This window comes from Alligator mississippiensis, chromosome 2, assembly GCF_030867095.1.
Source record: "Alligator mississippiensis isolate rAllMis1 chromosome 2, rAllMis1, whole genome shotgun sequence".
Taxonomy (NCBI): Eukaryota; Metazoa; Chordata; order Crocodylia; family Alligatoridae; genus Alligator; species Alligator mississippiensis.
In genome coordinates this window covers 237362997-237379325 of record NC_081825.1, presented here as the reverse complement: position 1 = coordinate 237379325, position 16329 = coordinate 237362997, and the positions used below count along the sequence as shown (strand labels likewise).

The following is a 16329-nucleotide window of genomic DNA, read 5'->3' as shown; positions in this document are numbered from 1 at the left end:
AGCACAGCCCCAGCCCAGCCCGCAGTGGCAGCCTACCCTGCCCCACACACATCTGTGGGTACATACCCCCCATGATCTCCTGGGGTGCCAGCAGTGGCAGAAGACACCTCTCCCCCACTCCGTGCCCCTGGACAAACCATGGCTCCGTCTTGTACCCCAGCTGGGCAGCCCCTCCCCCAGTTCCAGTGCCAACCCCACTCCCTCCCTCACCATAGGGGGCAGCTCCCACGTGCCCCTTCCCTTTCCCCACAACAGATTTACCAGTCAGAAGCCACTCTCCACACTGGGGAGCTGCATATCAGAATCAGATCAGTATCAGCCAATATAGCTCATTAAAAATCAGCCATCAGTAATGGCCCAAAGTGTCTCTATTGGCGCACCCTTAATAATATCTCACTTCTTCACAAACATTACTCAATTTGCCAACTTCCCTGTTTAGGGAATGGTGGTATTATCCTCCTTTTGTTCATAGGGAACTGAGGCACAGACTCACAAGTGTGATGATGAAATACAGTAAAGGTAAGTAATACCCATTAAATCTGGGTTCCCAATTTGAGATGACCAGGGCATGATTTTTCAAAGTACTTTGCATTCTATAGCATTTATTTTGCTCAAGGTAGAGTTCCCGTTGATTTTCAGCTACATCTGCGAGTGACCAAGTTTCTGAAATAAAAACCCAGGGATTCAAGTCAGTCACCCAGAGAATAAAACATACACAGTGGCAACCTATGAAAAGTTTGATTTAAGCGGCTTGACTAGCATCTCGTGGGAACTCTAGCAGTGGTAGGCTTAGAATCTGTTTCTCTAGAACATCAGTTAACTTCTTAAGCATGAGACCAACTTTTTGGAGGGACAGAGGACGTGGTGCTGGACCTCCTTGACCCAGTCACAGTAGGATGGGACAGTGCCCGGGACGCAATCCCAGTATGCAGGAGCAGAAGAGGGCAGTATCAGGCTCTAGAGCCTAATCCAGCCAGCAGAGAGGCCCCACACCACTCATCTGGCCCACAGAGCCAAAAGGTCGAGTACTACTGTCCCAAAACATCAATTTCTTACCTTGATGAATCAGACCAAGAATCACATTATACCATTTTGACTTGTGATATTCCGACACTTTTCCAAATCATTTTTATCTTTTTGGAAAAACAGTGGCTAATGTGTATTGTGTTGAGGTAATGAACCTAAAGATACAAGATCAGATTCTTTCAGTGGAGCTCCACTGACAATAGTGAAATTACATCAGAAGAACTTGAAAGAGAATTTGGCTCTCACATTTTTTAATAGGTACATTTAAAGAACAACCTGCCATAGATTCATCACTGTACTCTAAAGCCAAGGCACCTAATAATAAATCAAACATTCTACCTTACCACAATCATAGTTCATTTACCGACAGCTGCCTCTTTAATTAGAAGACTGTTGCAGCTGTTGCTGAGTAACTGAACCCAAGTATAATGATTTTCAGTTAAAAAACCACTTGTAAAAAATCTGGAACTGTTTTAGGACACAATAGGGATCCATTGCAGACTGGCCACTTTCTAAGCAGCAGCAGCATTGTGGCTAAAGAAATAGGTCATAGCTGCCCACGTTTAGTGGGACTAAAGCCAGCAACTACTGCTAAATAAGAGTAAAGGAAGACTTTAAAGCACTTTGTATTAATAAAGTTGGTCCTCTTCTACAAATGCAGGGGCCAATCCTTACTCAAGTCAGCAACCGTATTAAACATTTTCTTGTGAAGTAAGAGCTTCAGCATCATGGCCACAGTGGAATATGATATTTATTCAATTATTTTAAAAAGATCATTGCCTTTTCTATAGAAACAAGTGACTTGAATAAAAACAGATGTTGAAACACTACTACAAAGCAACCTCCAAGTAAACTTTAATGCCAAATCAAATCTCTAACATTACATTTTCCCACAGCTCAGAGAAGGCCAGTTTGTGGTCAAATGCTGCCTGTGATCTTATTTTATATTTTAAGCATGCATTTGATTATAAGGAAAACTTTAAAACAAACAAACAAACAAAACTAATTGTGTCCAGGAGCGCTTGCATCTGAAATGTGAAACAGAAGAGCATCTTTTTCAGTAGCTCTGAGAGAATTTCAAATTTTGACTGCAGTCTGCCATAAAGTATGTTGGGGAGAAAAAGTAATTTTCCTAAACCTTTACCACATCAGATACAACCTTCTTATCCACACCTACTCAGGCCCATTGTAATCTCTGCCCTATTTTTTTTCCTTGCATCCTTTCTTGCTCAACACACTTTCCTTCTGGTTCCCCTTCTCTTCCTCATGCCACCTTTCATGCTCCCTCTGCTTAGAATGCTTTGCGTGAGATTCTGACCTGGTTGATGTCTTGGCATCCACTTTCTTCACTTCTCCAGGATCTCTCAAAGGCACTTCAAGCAGCTTCTCTTTCCTTCTCTTTAGCAGTAATTGTTATACAGTTCCTGTTATGAACTATTGTCCTATGTCTTGATTTGTATTTGTCTTATTCAGATTGTAAATTATTCAGGATATAACATATCATACTGATAGCTGTGTGAACTAATGCCTGTGAAAATTATGCTGCATAAATATTTTATTATCCATTTCTGTATTCAAACCATCCATTTCTAGACTGGAAGATGGATGCCTGTTCAGAATAGCTCTTCTTTATTGCGTTAATATAGGCTAAATTTTCACTATCCGTGGTCAATACATGTTGAGGGTATTACACAGTTTTGCAGTTCTCTCTTCCTACTTATAATATCCTGGTTGAATTTTACGGGGGCTGTTACCCTTGACACAACATGATTAGTCAGACATGTTGCCACTGAACCACTGTTAGTTGATATTTTGGACTTCTGACTCAGTTGTTTTGTTATCAGAGAACACAAATAGTCAAGTTGTTTTTGAACAATAAAAGGTGTATATAGTCTCAGTTTTCAGTGGAAACAAGTCTGTTCATATTCCTGCTGAGAATTGGCATCTGTTTCAGTTTGAACTGAAATACTATCTGAAAAGTAATGTTTCAAGAGATGATTTTTAATACCTCTGATTTTTATTCTTGTTTCAGACTGGAGGAAGGTTGATGGTGTGTCTGTAATATGTTTGTTTTCTTTATTCACCATTGCCAATCTTAATATATTAACCAGTCTCTTTAAGAAACAAATGTACTGACAATGGATAATTTTTTTTCAAGTAACATGGTATGCAATTGTGTATATAAACAGCCTTATTTTCTCTATAAACAGAAAAGATTTTTATGCTTACAGTATTTACTTTGAAAGACTAGAAGAACTGAGCTCATTTCTGCTGTGCTGGAGGGCTTAGCAGCTTGCTATATAAGAGGACTCTACATGCCAGTGTATGCTGCAGAGAAGACCTTACTAGTGGTTTTCATAGTGCAATGTAGTGTGTATTTGAAGCATTGGGAACATGGCCAATTGATTTGAATGCAGGCACATCCTAAAAAGGATAGAAAAACCAAAATAAGACCTAACCACAAAGTGATCTCTTTCTGTTTTCTGCCATATCCAGCACTTTATAGATGTTCTAAGCCTTTCCTTAGATGGGGCTTAAGTCTCCTGCTGGGACTTAAAGCCAGAGGTTCCTGGCTAGAGGGTCTCAATTGTCATCTTTAGGATCAGGAAGGAATATTCCCCCATACTCAGAGTGGTATGGACTGTGGAAGTTCTTGCCTTCCAATGTTGTGGGGGGGTGTGGCCTAGGGATATAAAGGTTAAACGGTTATAAATATATTTAAACCATTAATGCATTACAGTTAACATTTAAAACAGACTACATTGCGTGAATTATTGCGTGGTTTACCAGTACTACTTTTCCAGACTACCCTTCCCTGAGGCAGCCCAGCCCACCTTTACACACTGCCTGCCTCTTCCACCAGCAGTTTGGTCTGTGTAAATCAAAGTGCTGGGGCTGAGGCTGGGGCTGGGGGAAGAGATGATGGAGCTGAGCCAAGCGAGTCTTCTCCCCAGAGGAGGAGAAGCGAGGAAGGGGAGGTAGGACAGGATGCAATGGCCGGCACGAGGAGTGCCTCTTACCTCTTGCATGTGTCTTGCCTGTCACAACCCAGTGATTTTGGTGCCTCGGCACGATGGAATTTTCCTGCCACATGAGAGCCTCTTGCACAGCAAAGGTTTTGTTGCAACAGAAAACCCCGGTGCAAGAGAGTTCCTGCCATTTGAATGCAAATTTGTGTCCCGCTATTGGCCAGTTCTAAATTATTCCTACGTGGCAGCTAGTAATTGGCTTGCTAGCCATTTAAAATTTCGTGCGACTTCCGCCCAAGTCGGAGAACTTTGAGCACGCTGCAGAGTGCCTCTAAAGAGATCTGACTTGTGGCTGAGCTGATCGATAGACTGATCACCTATTGATTCTTCTCCCCGTCGCCGAGCGCAATCCTCGACGTACCCTTTCCCCGCCGGCTTAATTTGTGGACGGATTAGCTGGCCCTGAGCCTTGCCAGCTGGAGCAATTCACATAGTTGTTCAAGCGACCGGACCACCTGCGTCGCGGCTACAAGTGACGTAAGTAAAGTTTTTGCAACCACTAAGCTTTGTCTGCCTCTCCATTCACCACCCCGCCCAGCGACTGAGTAATTTCTAAATCACCTCGAGTTGGCTCTGGCCATCCGAGACATGGCGACAAGGATGGGATCTAAGGGCATGGTTATGGAGATGAACCTAATCGGGTGCTGCTCCTGGCGCACTGGGACCCGCCGCATAGAGAATGCAAACGATCTATGGGCGCATATCGCTTACCACCAGGCGGTAGAAGGGGATGAGAGAAATATTAATGGCTACTTCTCCGTAAAGAGAGAAGAAGCAGTTGTAAAAGAATGGAGAACTAAGCTATCCCTTGGGGAGTTCGGATGCATAATGGGGAGCGACCGGGTCTATTATCAACCCCCAGAGGAAACATCAGCCATATCCCTAGCCAGGGTGAAGGCGCGGAAGGCGGAAAGGCTGACCCCCGCTCAGGAGTTCACTCAATGCACCTGATACTTAAGGGAAGGAGGGGAACCCACCCCCATGGACTGGTTCAACTGTCCGGATTTGGTGCCTGGGTCGCGGGGCCATGAGCTCCTCGTTCAGCTCCGGGAGGACCTGGAAACTAAGGGCCGTCACGTGCCGAAATGGGGTTTAACTAAATGGAAGAAGGGAAAGATGATGAATGTGCTATTCTGTACAGTAACAGGTCTACTAAGGGAATACGCAAATTTGGAGGCTCAGATGCATACGGCAGGTAAGGAGTTGCTGGAGCGGACAGCAAAGGGCTCTGGAGCGACGCTTATCAATAGCGCCGGCCGCATGATGCCGCTGGCAGAAAATGGCGCCGAAAGAAGCGCGAGCCATCCGGGGAACCCGGACAAGAGGGGCAGGGTTTCAGAAGACACGGCGGGGATCCGCCTAGCGACTCCGCCCCCTGAGGTGACGTCGTTACCAACAGCCCCACCTCCTTGCCACGGGGAGGGGGCAATGGAAGGAGGGATGTATCCAACACTCCCGCATGAATAATTTAACCCTCTCTCTGCCGCAGCTCACCCGATAGCTGTGATGAAGCATATTGCGGATGAAGAAGATACTACGCGTACCACTGTTATCTCCCTCACACGCACCCGACCCGAAATTCAGGAACTTTGCAGAGAATCTAAAATAAAACCAGAAGAAACCTTGGCCATGTGGTTAGGACGATTAATAGTGGAGTTTGTATCTGACACTTTAGACAAGGAAGAAGCGAGTGCCCTGACCCGACAAGCGGCATGGAGCGGAGGGCGTGCTACTGATTTGAATGTGGTCACGGACAGTGCCCACTGGCCCATCCTGCTCCCGGCGCTTGTAGTGGGACAGGTAACCCACAAATTTCACACCTGGCATGAGGGTCGCCTGCAGAAGGCCACTGCAGAGCAACTCCTCCTAGCCATAATCGGGGCATCATATCTTTCATGGAGCCTGAGAGCGAATCCAATGGGACTAACAGCAGTCCAACGCAAAGAGAGATGGGCTCATCGTCACCTATCGAACCCCAGGGCAATTCCAACGCCCCTGGAAGCTATAGATGCCTGCGTGGAGGTATACGGAGGAGCAAATGCCGTTACGCTCCGACTCTTTTTGAACCTGATGGCGGGTCAGCCAGTGGGAAATCTCTTAGGCCATCTCCCACGACTGCAGGCGCTCATGAAACAGAGTGAAGAAACTTCTGATGATATAAGAGACCGATCTTCAGCATACCCAGCCGAAACACTGAGACCCAGACATCAAGAGTTTACCCCCCGGCGAGAGCTATGGTGATCACCTCCAAGAACCCCGAAGGAAAGAACTACAAAGGAAAGGAATATGTTTGGTTTTCTTCTCGCCCGCTCCGGACTTACAAAAACTCAGTTGTGAGTTTTGGAAGAAAGGGCCCAGTGTTGTCTGGCCGAAGTATTAGGATTTAACTTCCAAGACCCACCAAAAAACGAATAATGGCCAGCGGCTCTGCCAGCGGCCTTCTCCGACTTAAACCTGACCCCACTGATCCTCGTCCATACGCCGAACTCACTGTTTACAACCCTACCAATCCAGATAACTAACAACAAGTATTCTTCCTTCTCGATACTGGAGCTCAAATCAATGTGATTACCTCAATGATACCTCACCAAAAGACCACCAAAATGATCAAGATACAAGGGCTTAACGCTGTTGCAGTCACCACAAAGGTCAAATTCTCAGTCCAAGGCCACCGATACCCCCTACAGGCTGTTCTAGGGGGCATCAATATTTTAGGAATCCCGAGGATAAAAGCGCTTGACCTTAAAGAACAAGTGCTACAAGCATTACCCATTATTATCCCAGAACGGGATTGGCATCAACCAATGCTTCGTAACACTTCCACCTGGCGATATCGACCAATCCCAACTAAGGGTCCTCTAAAAAAGTCCCTTACTGACCTCCTGCGGTGACTCGAGCAACGAGGCTGTATTAAAACCGTAACTGCTAGCACCTACCTGTCATCAGGATGGGGAGTTGCGACACCTGGAAAGCCTAACGAAGCCCGGCTAGTCGTAGACTATAGAGAGGTTAACAAAAGATGTCAAGTACTTCAACAACCTAATCCTTCTACTCTGCCACAAAGTATGTTTGAGATGGCACAGTTCCAACAAAGTAAGTGGGTCAGAGTCACATTGGATCTAAAAAACATGTTCTTTTCCATCCCGATAACTGACCCGGAAGGTATACTAAATATGTGCATTGATGGCACCATGTACAGGTGGACGATTTGTCCACAAAGATATCGCAACGCTCCGTCACTAACTACTGGTGCCATGAATAATACCCTAAAGAATTTTCAAGCCTCACACTCTCTTCCCTCAGAGGAAGAATTGAAAATCTGGAGTTATGTCGATGATATTGCCATCATGGGTCATGATAGTTCCGTAGTTACTAGTATAGTCAACCAACTAGTCGCTCACCTTCAGAGTGAGGGATGGACGATCAACGAGGAAAAGTCATGCCTACATCCTGTAGATGACATCATGTTCCTTGGCGCTCGATACATCGGTTCCATCCACCACGGAATCTCACATGGTGGTCCTAACATCGATCCATTAAAAACATTCCTCCCTGTTACTAAGAGGCATTTCCAACAGCTTTTGGGTCATTTGAACTGGTATCAGCATTATGTTGGACCCAGTGATTTGGCACTCCTCACCAAGTTGCAGCGACAGATCCGTAATAAATCTCGAAAGTCCACGCCCTGGACAAAAGGAGATCAGCGGAACCTGCTTCGCCTGTTAGCCACGGTTAAAGATAAGCAGCTCCATGCCATCAATCTAGGTGAGTCGCTAACCATAACCCTTGGGTTTACCACAAACCAGGTGTGGGCTGTCATGCATAACCCTCGCGATGAGCTGGTATACATGGCCCATAAGACGCTTCAAGCGGTACAACATCGATATGGAGCTGTAGGAAAAATCCTCCTAGCTGAACAACTGGTGGAGCCATTAGCAAGGGGGCATGGGACATTACGTGCTCCCGGTGCCACATTGTTACCCTTGCTGGATGCGGAAAATGTCGACCCACATTTTCAGGGGGAGTCTAAGACCTGGAATGCGCTAGTGCTTACCCACCATTACAACTGGCATTGTTGGAGGTTGGAAGACACAGCACCTGATCCCAGCCCAGAAGATGAGGAGAAGGTCCCTACACTGTATGGAACTTCTGCCCCGGCGTGGATGGCCTCAGATGGAACCTCCCGACATGGCGGAGGCTATGGGTACTATTGGAAGGCTTGTCATGACAAGAAAATATTCCAAACCGACCCAGATGATAATTCGGCCCAAAAATGTGAATTGTTAGGATTCCTCAAGGTACTGGAACATTGTCTGACCCATCATAACGACTTGCTCCCCATTCCAATCATCGCAATCGATTCACAATACATTTATAAAATTCTTACTGGTACAGCCTTTCCCACCAAAAATTTGAATGATTGGCAAAACATCTGGAAAACGTTAACTAAACTTGCACGCCTCCCATTGGTTAGGCACACTAAGTCCCACTGTCCGGATACTGATCCAGTACATGAGGTCATTGATAAGCTCTTAGAAGACCCACTCTGGACCGACATAGTCTTGCCCATCACATCTACCTCCGGTCCTGAAGTAAATCCATTCCTTGCATGGCTTCACGAAAATTGGGGTCACCCAGGACCACGGGTTTGCCATCAACGTTGGTGCCGAACCATTACGGATGTGGCCTCATACGGAGCTAGGCGCGATTGGGAAAAGGTAGCTCAGGCCTGTGAGACATGTGCTAAAGAGAAGTGCCATAGAACCAAGCATCAGCTCGGAGCTTTCGATTCTTCACAGTTTCAGGCAGGAAAGGTTTGGCAGGTAGATCTGCTAGGACCCCTCCCAGGGTCTAAGCCACCAAATAAAGGATTAGTTGTTGTTGACTTGGGAACAAGACAGTTACAAGTTATTCCCTTACGAAAAAGCAATGCCACTGCTGTCATTTCTGCCTTAACTGCTGTATTTGCCACCTGGCAACCCCCTCATGAAATTCAGTCTGATGGGGGACCCCCTTTTAACTCTAACGCTCTAGACAAATTTGCTCGTCTTCACAATGTAGCTTGGCATCTCCATCTGCCGTACCACCCGCAGTCCAATGGCGATGTAGAAAGACATATAGGCCTGTACAAAGAACAACTTCGCCTCAGAGGAGGAGGGACGTTTAAAAACTGGACTAAATTCAATCATGACGTTCTCATCTCATTGAACACCGCTAAACCGCTATGGGACGAAGCTAATGTCCAGAAACCCCCACCTTGGGAACCCAAGTTCCAGCCAGATGAGTTAGTGTGGATCTCAATACCGCACCCCCATCAGTCTCATCCGCAAGTTCACAAAGGAACAGTTCAACGGTCGGGACAATATCTTAATACCTATTCTGTCCACTTAGAAGAAAAACCCGATTGTCCTCCTATTATCGTTCATCACAACTGGATGACTCGCCGTTCCGACATTCACCCAGTATCCTTACAGTGAATCCAATTATGGGTCTTTTTGGCTTTGTTCTGTTTTGTTTTGTTGTTTTCTTTTCTTTACAGGTCTAACCTCAGCACAGCGGTAATCTACAGCCGTTCAATTGTGAGATCTGTTGAGCACCAAACTACAGTTCATTCGAGTCAATAGAGTGATGGTTGTGAAGGAGACACTGAGGCAGCGAATGTCCATCCGCTCAGGATTGGCTATGACGCTGTTTTCTCTCATTTTATTAAGTATTTTAATTGACATTGTCTGTTATAGGAGAAGAAGGACTGACTAATGAATGAGGGGAGTCCCAAGCAGATGTTCTCCAATCAGACGATGATCAATAGTTGTTGTTATATGTTCAAGTTATTATATTTTATAGTTTGTTAAGAAGACCGGTCTATAAAATTGTTTATGTATATATATATTGGTTGTTTAAGCTTCGCCAGGTCAGTAAGTCCTGAAACAAAGATGCCTTATGATGTGCTCATGCGTCTAAAATTCCAGTTGTGCCGTCGGCAAGGGGGCATGTCACAACCCAGTGATTTTGGTGCCTCGGCACAATGGAATTTTCCCGCCACATGAGAGCCTCTTGCACAGCAAAGGTTTTGTTGCAACAGAAAACCCCGGTGCAAGAGAGTTCCCGCCATTTGAATGCAAATTTATGTCCCGCTGTTGGCCAGTTCTAAATTATTCCTACGTGGCGGCTAGTAATTGGCTTGCTAGCCGTTTAAAATTTCGTGCGACTTCCGCCCAAGTCGGAGAACTTTGAGCACGCTGCAGAGTGCCTCTAAAGAGATCTGACTTGTGGCTGAGCTGATCGATAGACTGATCACCTATCGATTCTTCTTCCCATTGCCGAGCGCAATCCTTGACGTACCCTTTCCCTGCCGGCTTAATTTGTGGACAGATTAGCTGGCCTGAGCCTTGCCAGCTGGAGCAACTCACATAGTTGTTCAAGCGACCGGACCACTTGCGTCGCGGCTACAAGCGCTGTAAGTAAAGTTTTTGCAACCACTAAGCTTTGTCTGCCTCTCCATTCACCAGCCCTCCCAGCGACTGAGTAATTTCTAAATCACCTCGAGTCAGCTCTGGCCGTCCGAGACATCGCCCTGTGACAAGCAAATCATGTACTGGCTACTCCATAGATATGTGTTATTGGTTAACCAAAATCGTGATTTGGAGTGTTAAAAGAATTCACAGGTATCATCAGGTATTAGGTGACGGGTCGTGATGTGAACGCATCTGCTATGGCTCCCAGCCTAAGCAGTGTGCATCTGCTGGCTGGCATCACTCTGTCTGATATCAGAAGAGCAGCGGCCAGCAGTATAGAATGATCGAGACAACCTAAAGATATGAGATGCTCATTGTATAACCATCCCACAGGACACAAATGTCTGAAGTCACAGAGGAGCTTCCACACCAGCACCTAACATCTCAATGTCACACCCAAGGAGATGCAACTACAGATGTGGAATGAGAGGCTGAAGAAAATACCTGACAGTGAAAAAATGTAAATTCCAGCAGCTAAGTCCTTACCACCAGGGGCTGACAAATCATGACAAAGGTGACGATGGCATTGTCTCAACTGCATAAGTACCAGAGTCAGACATTCCAAGGAATTAATGAAGAAATGGGACTATACAATCAGTTCAACCACCTGTCAGTATGGCACAAAACCTCAGACTATGCAGCACCTGCTTCAGCGCTTGCTGCTCAAAGGCACGTGTACAATGAACGATCTCGCAAAGTACAAAAAATTAGTACAAGCATGCGTAACAAAATGGTCAAATCTGAGGTAGAGACATGAGAAGAAGTTTGGTTAAACAGTTAACCATTATAATACTTATAATTAGAAGAGTTTAAATGGCTAATTTAAAAAATTATATTTACATCCCTAGTGTGGCCTTCTACCTGAGATCTCTTGCACATATATTAACAGCCTTTTATAAAAGCAGTATGTTGGGTGATGTGGTTTTCTGCCTTACCTGTGGTAGGCTAGGGTGTTATGTCTTGTATTGTGTCAGGGTTGGCAGTAGTTTAGTAAGAGTTTAGGTTATGGATTTATATAGGATGGTTTGGATAGGGATGATCCTTCCTCAAGCAGGCGGCTGGATTAGATGACCTCTGGTGGTCCCTTTCAGCCCTACTTCTCTATGATTCATTTGCTTTTGGCCCTGTAAATGTTGAAGCCTCACTCCATCAACATCATCATCATCATCATTCTCCTCTTCCTCACTGCTTAAGAGCCCTATTCATAACCTGGCACTTTATTGTGTTAGACCTTGTATAAATTTAAAGCAAAAAGATGTGCCCATAGTTAGAGAGCTTTTTTATATAAGTTAAAGAACAGGGACAAGATATGGGCTGCACAAGTACAAGAAAGCAGTTTTGGTCTGCACAATAGGTATGGTCTCAGCACATCTACACTATTGCAGATTTTTTGGTTTTTTGAGAGTAACAAAAGGAGACTTTGGAGCAGAGACTTGAAGGAAGATATTTATTTGTTTGTTTGTTTGTTTGATTCATATGTCATCTTCCACAAAAGGGTCAGGGCTTCTTATAATAAAAACAAGACAAACTATAAAAAACAGATAAAATATTAAAATGAAATAGTAATAAAACAACTCCACAAACAGTGCTGCAAACAATATCCCCCAAATTGACCCTGTCTGCTAAAACCTGCCCAAATGAAAAGGTCTTCCAAAGCTTCCAGGTGTCCAGGCTTGGGCTCTGACTGGTCTCAAGGGAGAGCTCTGTGAGATGTTTACTGGGAATTGCTCCCAAGTGTGAAAGGCAGTGTAGAAGAAGCACAAAGCCATGTGTTATAAAAAGTTAACCCATGAGCAGTTGGCTTGACTGGAGGTGGTGCTTGACATATTGAAAGTGAAAGATGATAGATAGTGTGAGAACAGGCCTTGGAGGGCCCTGACAGTGAATTTAAGTAGCATAAAAGAGAAGGCAGAGCAAGTAGAAGGAGGGAAAATAGAGAGAAAACACTATGAAAACTTTAGGCAAGCACAACATAATTTTTTTTTCAGGATGATATTTACACTTGCTCTGTTCTTTTATGAACAGATACTTAGCAGTTCAGATAAAGGAAATTAAGAAGTTAGGTTGACTAGAAGTTAGCCAAGGTGCCTATTGCCAAATGCAAGAACTTAATGACTAAAAGAAGGCCTTAAAGGATTTTTCAATGGGCTTCAGTTTATTTTTATCATGAAGTGTTGATTACTGTCATTGGGACATGGGCTGAACAGGCTGGGACTATTTACTTTAAAAGGAATTGAATTAGAGACAATTGACAGATGTATGAATAATGAATGGTGTAGAAAATGTAAACTGAGATTCTGTTTTCTCTACTTCATCCCAAAAGAAGACAACATTCAACGGACCTGAAAAAATAGCAAATTCTAATTGATAAAAGAAAATATTTTTAACTCATAGAGCAATAGAGAATATGGATACTAGACTAAATTAGCCAAATATCTGATGCAAGATGACAATTCATAGGGAAAATTGAGACAGGCTAGTCTGATTACTGTTTAATGTTCCAGTGAGTTTGTTAAATTTTCTGTATTGTGTCACTATGTTGAGTACCGTCCATACAATTTGATTCCCCTTTTTGTGTATCATCAGCAATTACCTTGTTCAATTTCCATTATTTTAGGTTCTATGAAAATAGTTAGCTGACAAATGGAAATGCTTAACTTTGTGCAGTTGTGAAAAATAAATGGAAAGATTTGCAAATGACTCTGGGTGTTTGGGGAACAAGAATTTACACATGAAATGCATTGTCTGTTTCACTGTTCCAGGTATTCCAGGACCTTGGCACATCGGTACTCTCTGGGGCCTTTAAGGGATATAACATCTGTCTCTTTGCATATGGACAGACGGGTTCAGGAAAGACATATACAATGATGGGAACTCCAGTGAGTTACAGCACCCAGTCCATTCTCTTGATCTTTTTAAGAAAAGAAAATCTGTTTAGTAAAATTTTTAATTCATGGTTAATGCCCCAGTTAAGCAAATTATTTGCCATGTTTTACTTAGGCATATCTACGCATGAAGTTAAGTACCTGCTTAAGTCCATACCTGAATGATATAACAACAGCTACAATTATAAGTATGTGGTTTAATTAAAATGTTTCTTCTGGGACCTTAGTCCTTTTATTTTATAGACGTGTGATTTATCTGTTTTGCTGAAAATATTGTGTACCCTGAACTTCTAGTTATTTGTAGCAACTACCTTATGACACCACAAAACAATGTTATCTCTCCTGCCTTGACAGTCAAACCCATGTTGAAGGTAAATTATTTTCACAAAAGGAAAAAAAGTGTATAATTCTTTAGGCCATCTTTCAGCTTTAAAGTAGTAGTCCAGCCATGGGAACATGGCACTCAGTACAGGCTAGCAAACCTACTTGAGAACCTGAGAAAGTTGGATGATTAACCTGAGCCTCCATGCTATTGCAGCTGGATTGCTGCCAAATATCTGTGCTAGCTCTCACTTGTTTACACCTTGATGCTCAAACTCCAGCCCGTAGGCCACAGTTACTGAGCCACATCGTCTGGAGTGTGGGGATCCCCATGGGTCTGGTCATGGGTTTGGTGGCAGGGGAGTAGTAACATCAGTTGTTGCTCCTCATGTGCACTAGGTCATCAAGCCACGGTGGGGTCAGCACAGTCTGGTAGGTACATGGCTGCATCTGGCATGCAGGGTTGGGTCAGTGTATGACTGGACCCAGTGTGTGGGGTCTTTTTGGGATCTGGCATGAAGAATCAGGCCGGTGTGCAGGTGGATCTGGTGTGCAGGATCAGGCTAGTGTGTGGCCAGATCCAGTACGCAGCTGGATCCTGTGTGTGGGATCGCCCCTGTGTACTGACCCCATGCATGGGATCTTGTTTAGGGACTAGCCTCACCCAACTCATCCAGCCCACAGGGTTGGAGGGTTGAGATCCACTGGTCTACACTCCACTGCAGTCACAATGATAATTGTAGTGTAGACATGCCTTAAGTCTTTACCTCAGCCATGGGCTATGACAAGTGGAGGTATTTCAGCTTGATAAGATACACAAGGTACACAAGACGATATCCAGAGCAGGTAAGACTAGTATCAAAGTACTAACAGATACAACCACCATTCTATCTGTAGAACATTTCTTCCCTTTAGCGGGTTCCTTTGAGAGGTGGTGTGGCTGGCAGAGCTGTAAATTGTCACTTATCCAGCACTGAGAATGTTCCAAGGTGGCGAGTTACTTGACCTTCTCCATGATCACTGCTTTTGTATTGCTCCATTCCCTGTAGTTTTTCCTACACTTATTAAAATGAAGCTTTACAGGAAAACCTGGGACTGCAATCATAACATATAATTTTTTTGGTTTATTTTCCTAAAAGGCATCCATTGGGCTGACACCTCGTATATGTGAGGTATTTAGTTCTTTTACTAACTTGCATTTGTTTAATCTGTTTTTTAAATGGGGGGGAGGGGGGTTTCTCATTTTAAAAGTTCTTTTGGTTTTGCAGGGCCTTTTTTCAAGAGAGGATGATTATTCAGAACAGCCAGCATCTTGCAGAGTAGAAGTCAGGTAGGAGAATCACTGATTTTAGCCATATGTGCTAAAATGTTTTCTAAAGTTTGTTTCCATAGGCCAACATATTTAATCCTCTTTTCTCTGGAATGTCAGCCATTTGGGGTTGGAAAATCAAATTGGCAGATACGTTCCAGCTCACAAGGTTGTTCTATATTCGGATCCAGTGCATGCAAATGGGCCACAGCTTGATCTGGTGCTCAGAGTGCTCCATAGCTAGATCCAGTGTGTGAGGTCAGACTGGCACACAGGGTTGCTTGGTGGCCACATCTGGCACGCAGGGCTGGGCCAGCACATGTGGTTGTTGCGCACTTAGATCTAGCATGTGTGGGCCAAGCTGATCATACCTGCAGACCAATCCTATGTGCTGACCCTGTGCAGGATCTGGCTTGTGGACCAGCCTCGTGTCACTCATCTGACCTACGGGGCTGGAAGGTTAAGCACCACTGCTTTAGCGTGTCAACAGTCTTTATAAACAGCTAGCAGCTGTGGGTAAATTTTTCTCCTGCTTCTTGGCAATTGATGGCTTCTCAGCTCCTTTTTAAGTGTCTGTGTGGACATGTAAGAAAACATGATGAGAGAGGCAATGAAGAGGAATGCTTTAATTTTTTTTAACAGGAAATGTCCCTGCCAGGGCTGCAAGCTGCAAGTGCAAATTGTCATTGTCCAAAGAACAATTAGTGATTTTTTTTTTTTTAAATAGCAGGTGGCAGAGAGATGACACATTCTTTCTCCTCTTTTTCTTCAGTTTCCTTGAAATCTATAATGAACGTGTCCGAGATCTGTTAAAGCAGTCTGACCACAAGAAACCTTATACGCTCCGTGTCCGAGAGCACCCTGAGACAGGTCCATATGTGCAAGGTGAGACAGAATTTCAGTTTGGATTACAAATTAATGCACACATATCCATTATATTTGTTCAGTTGCATTTCCAGCATGATCTTTGTCATTCCCATTGTTTTCCCAGTCTTAAGAGACTAATATGAAACAGTCTGAGGGATTCAAAATGCTCCCAGCAAGATATATGAAATCCAATAATTCTTAACAGAAAATATGAAATTCTAGCAGAAAGACTTGCTTTATGTGTGTAATTTGAATGCATTTAATAAAACATAGAATAAAATATTTCCTGTACTGGATCAAGTGACTGATTTATTGAGCCTGATAATCTGCTTCCCACAGCAGCTGCAAATCAGTGTTTCCTGAGAAGATAAAATAAT

General features: G+C 44.1%; 1 protein-coding gene across 1 annotated transcript in view; it reads left to right on the top strand.

The window, feature by feature from the left end:
* The window catches only part of STARD9 (StAR related lipid transfer domain containing 9), a 238447-nt gene that overhangs the window by 95163 nt on the left and 126955 nt on the right, over window positions 1-16329 (top strand). Inside the window, exons 4-7 of the mRNA XM_019496557.2 lie at window positions 13333-13449; window positions 14916-14948; window positions 15045-15106; window positions 15858-15970. Coding sequence (XP_019352102.2) covers window positions 13333-13449; window positions 14916-14948; window positions 15045-15106; window positions 15858-15970 — 325 coding nt within the window. The remainder of the gene's footprint in view (window positions 1-13332; window positions 13450-14915; window positions 14949-15044; window positions 15107-15857; window positions 15971-16329) is intronic.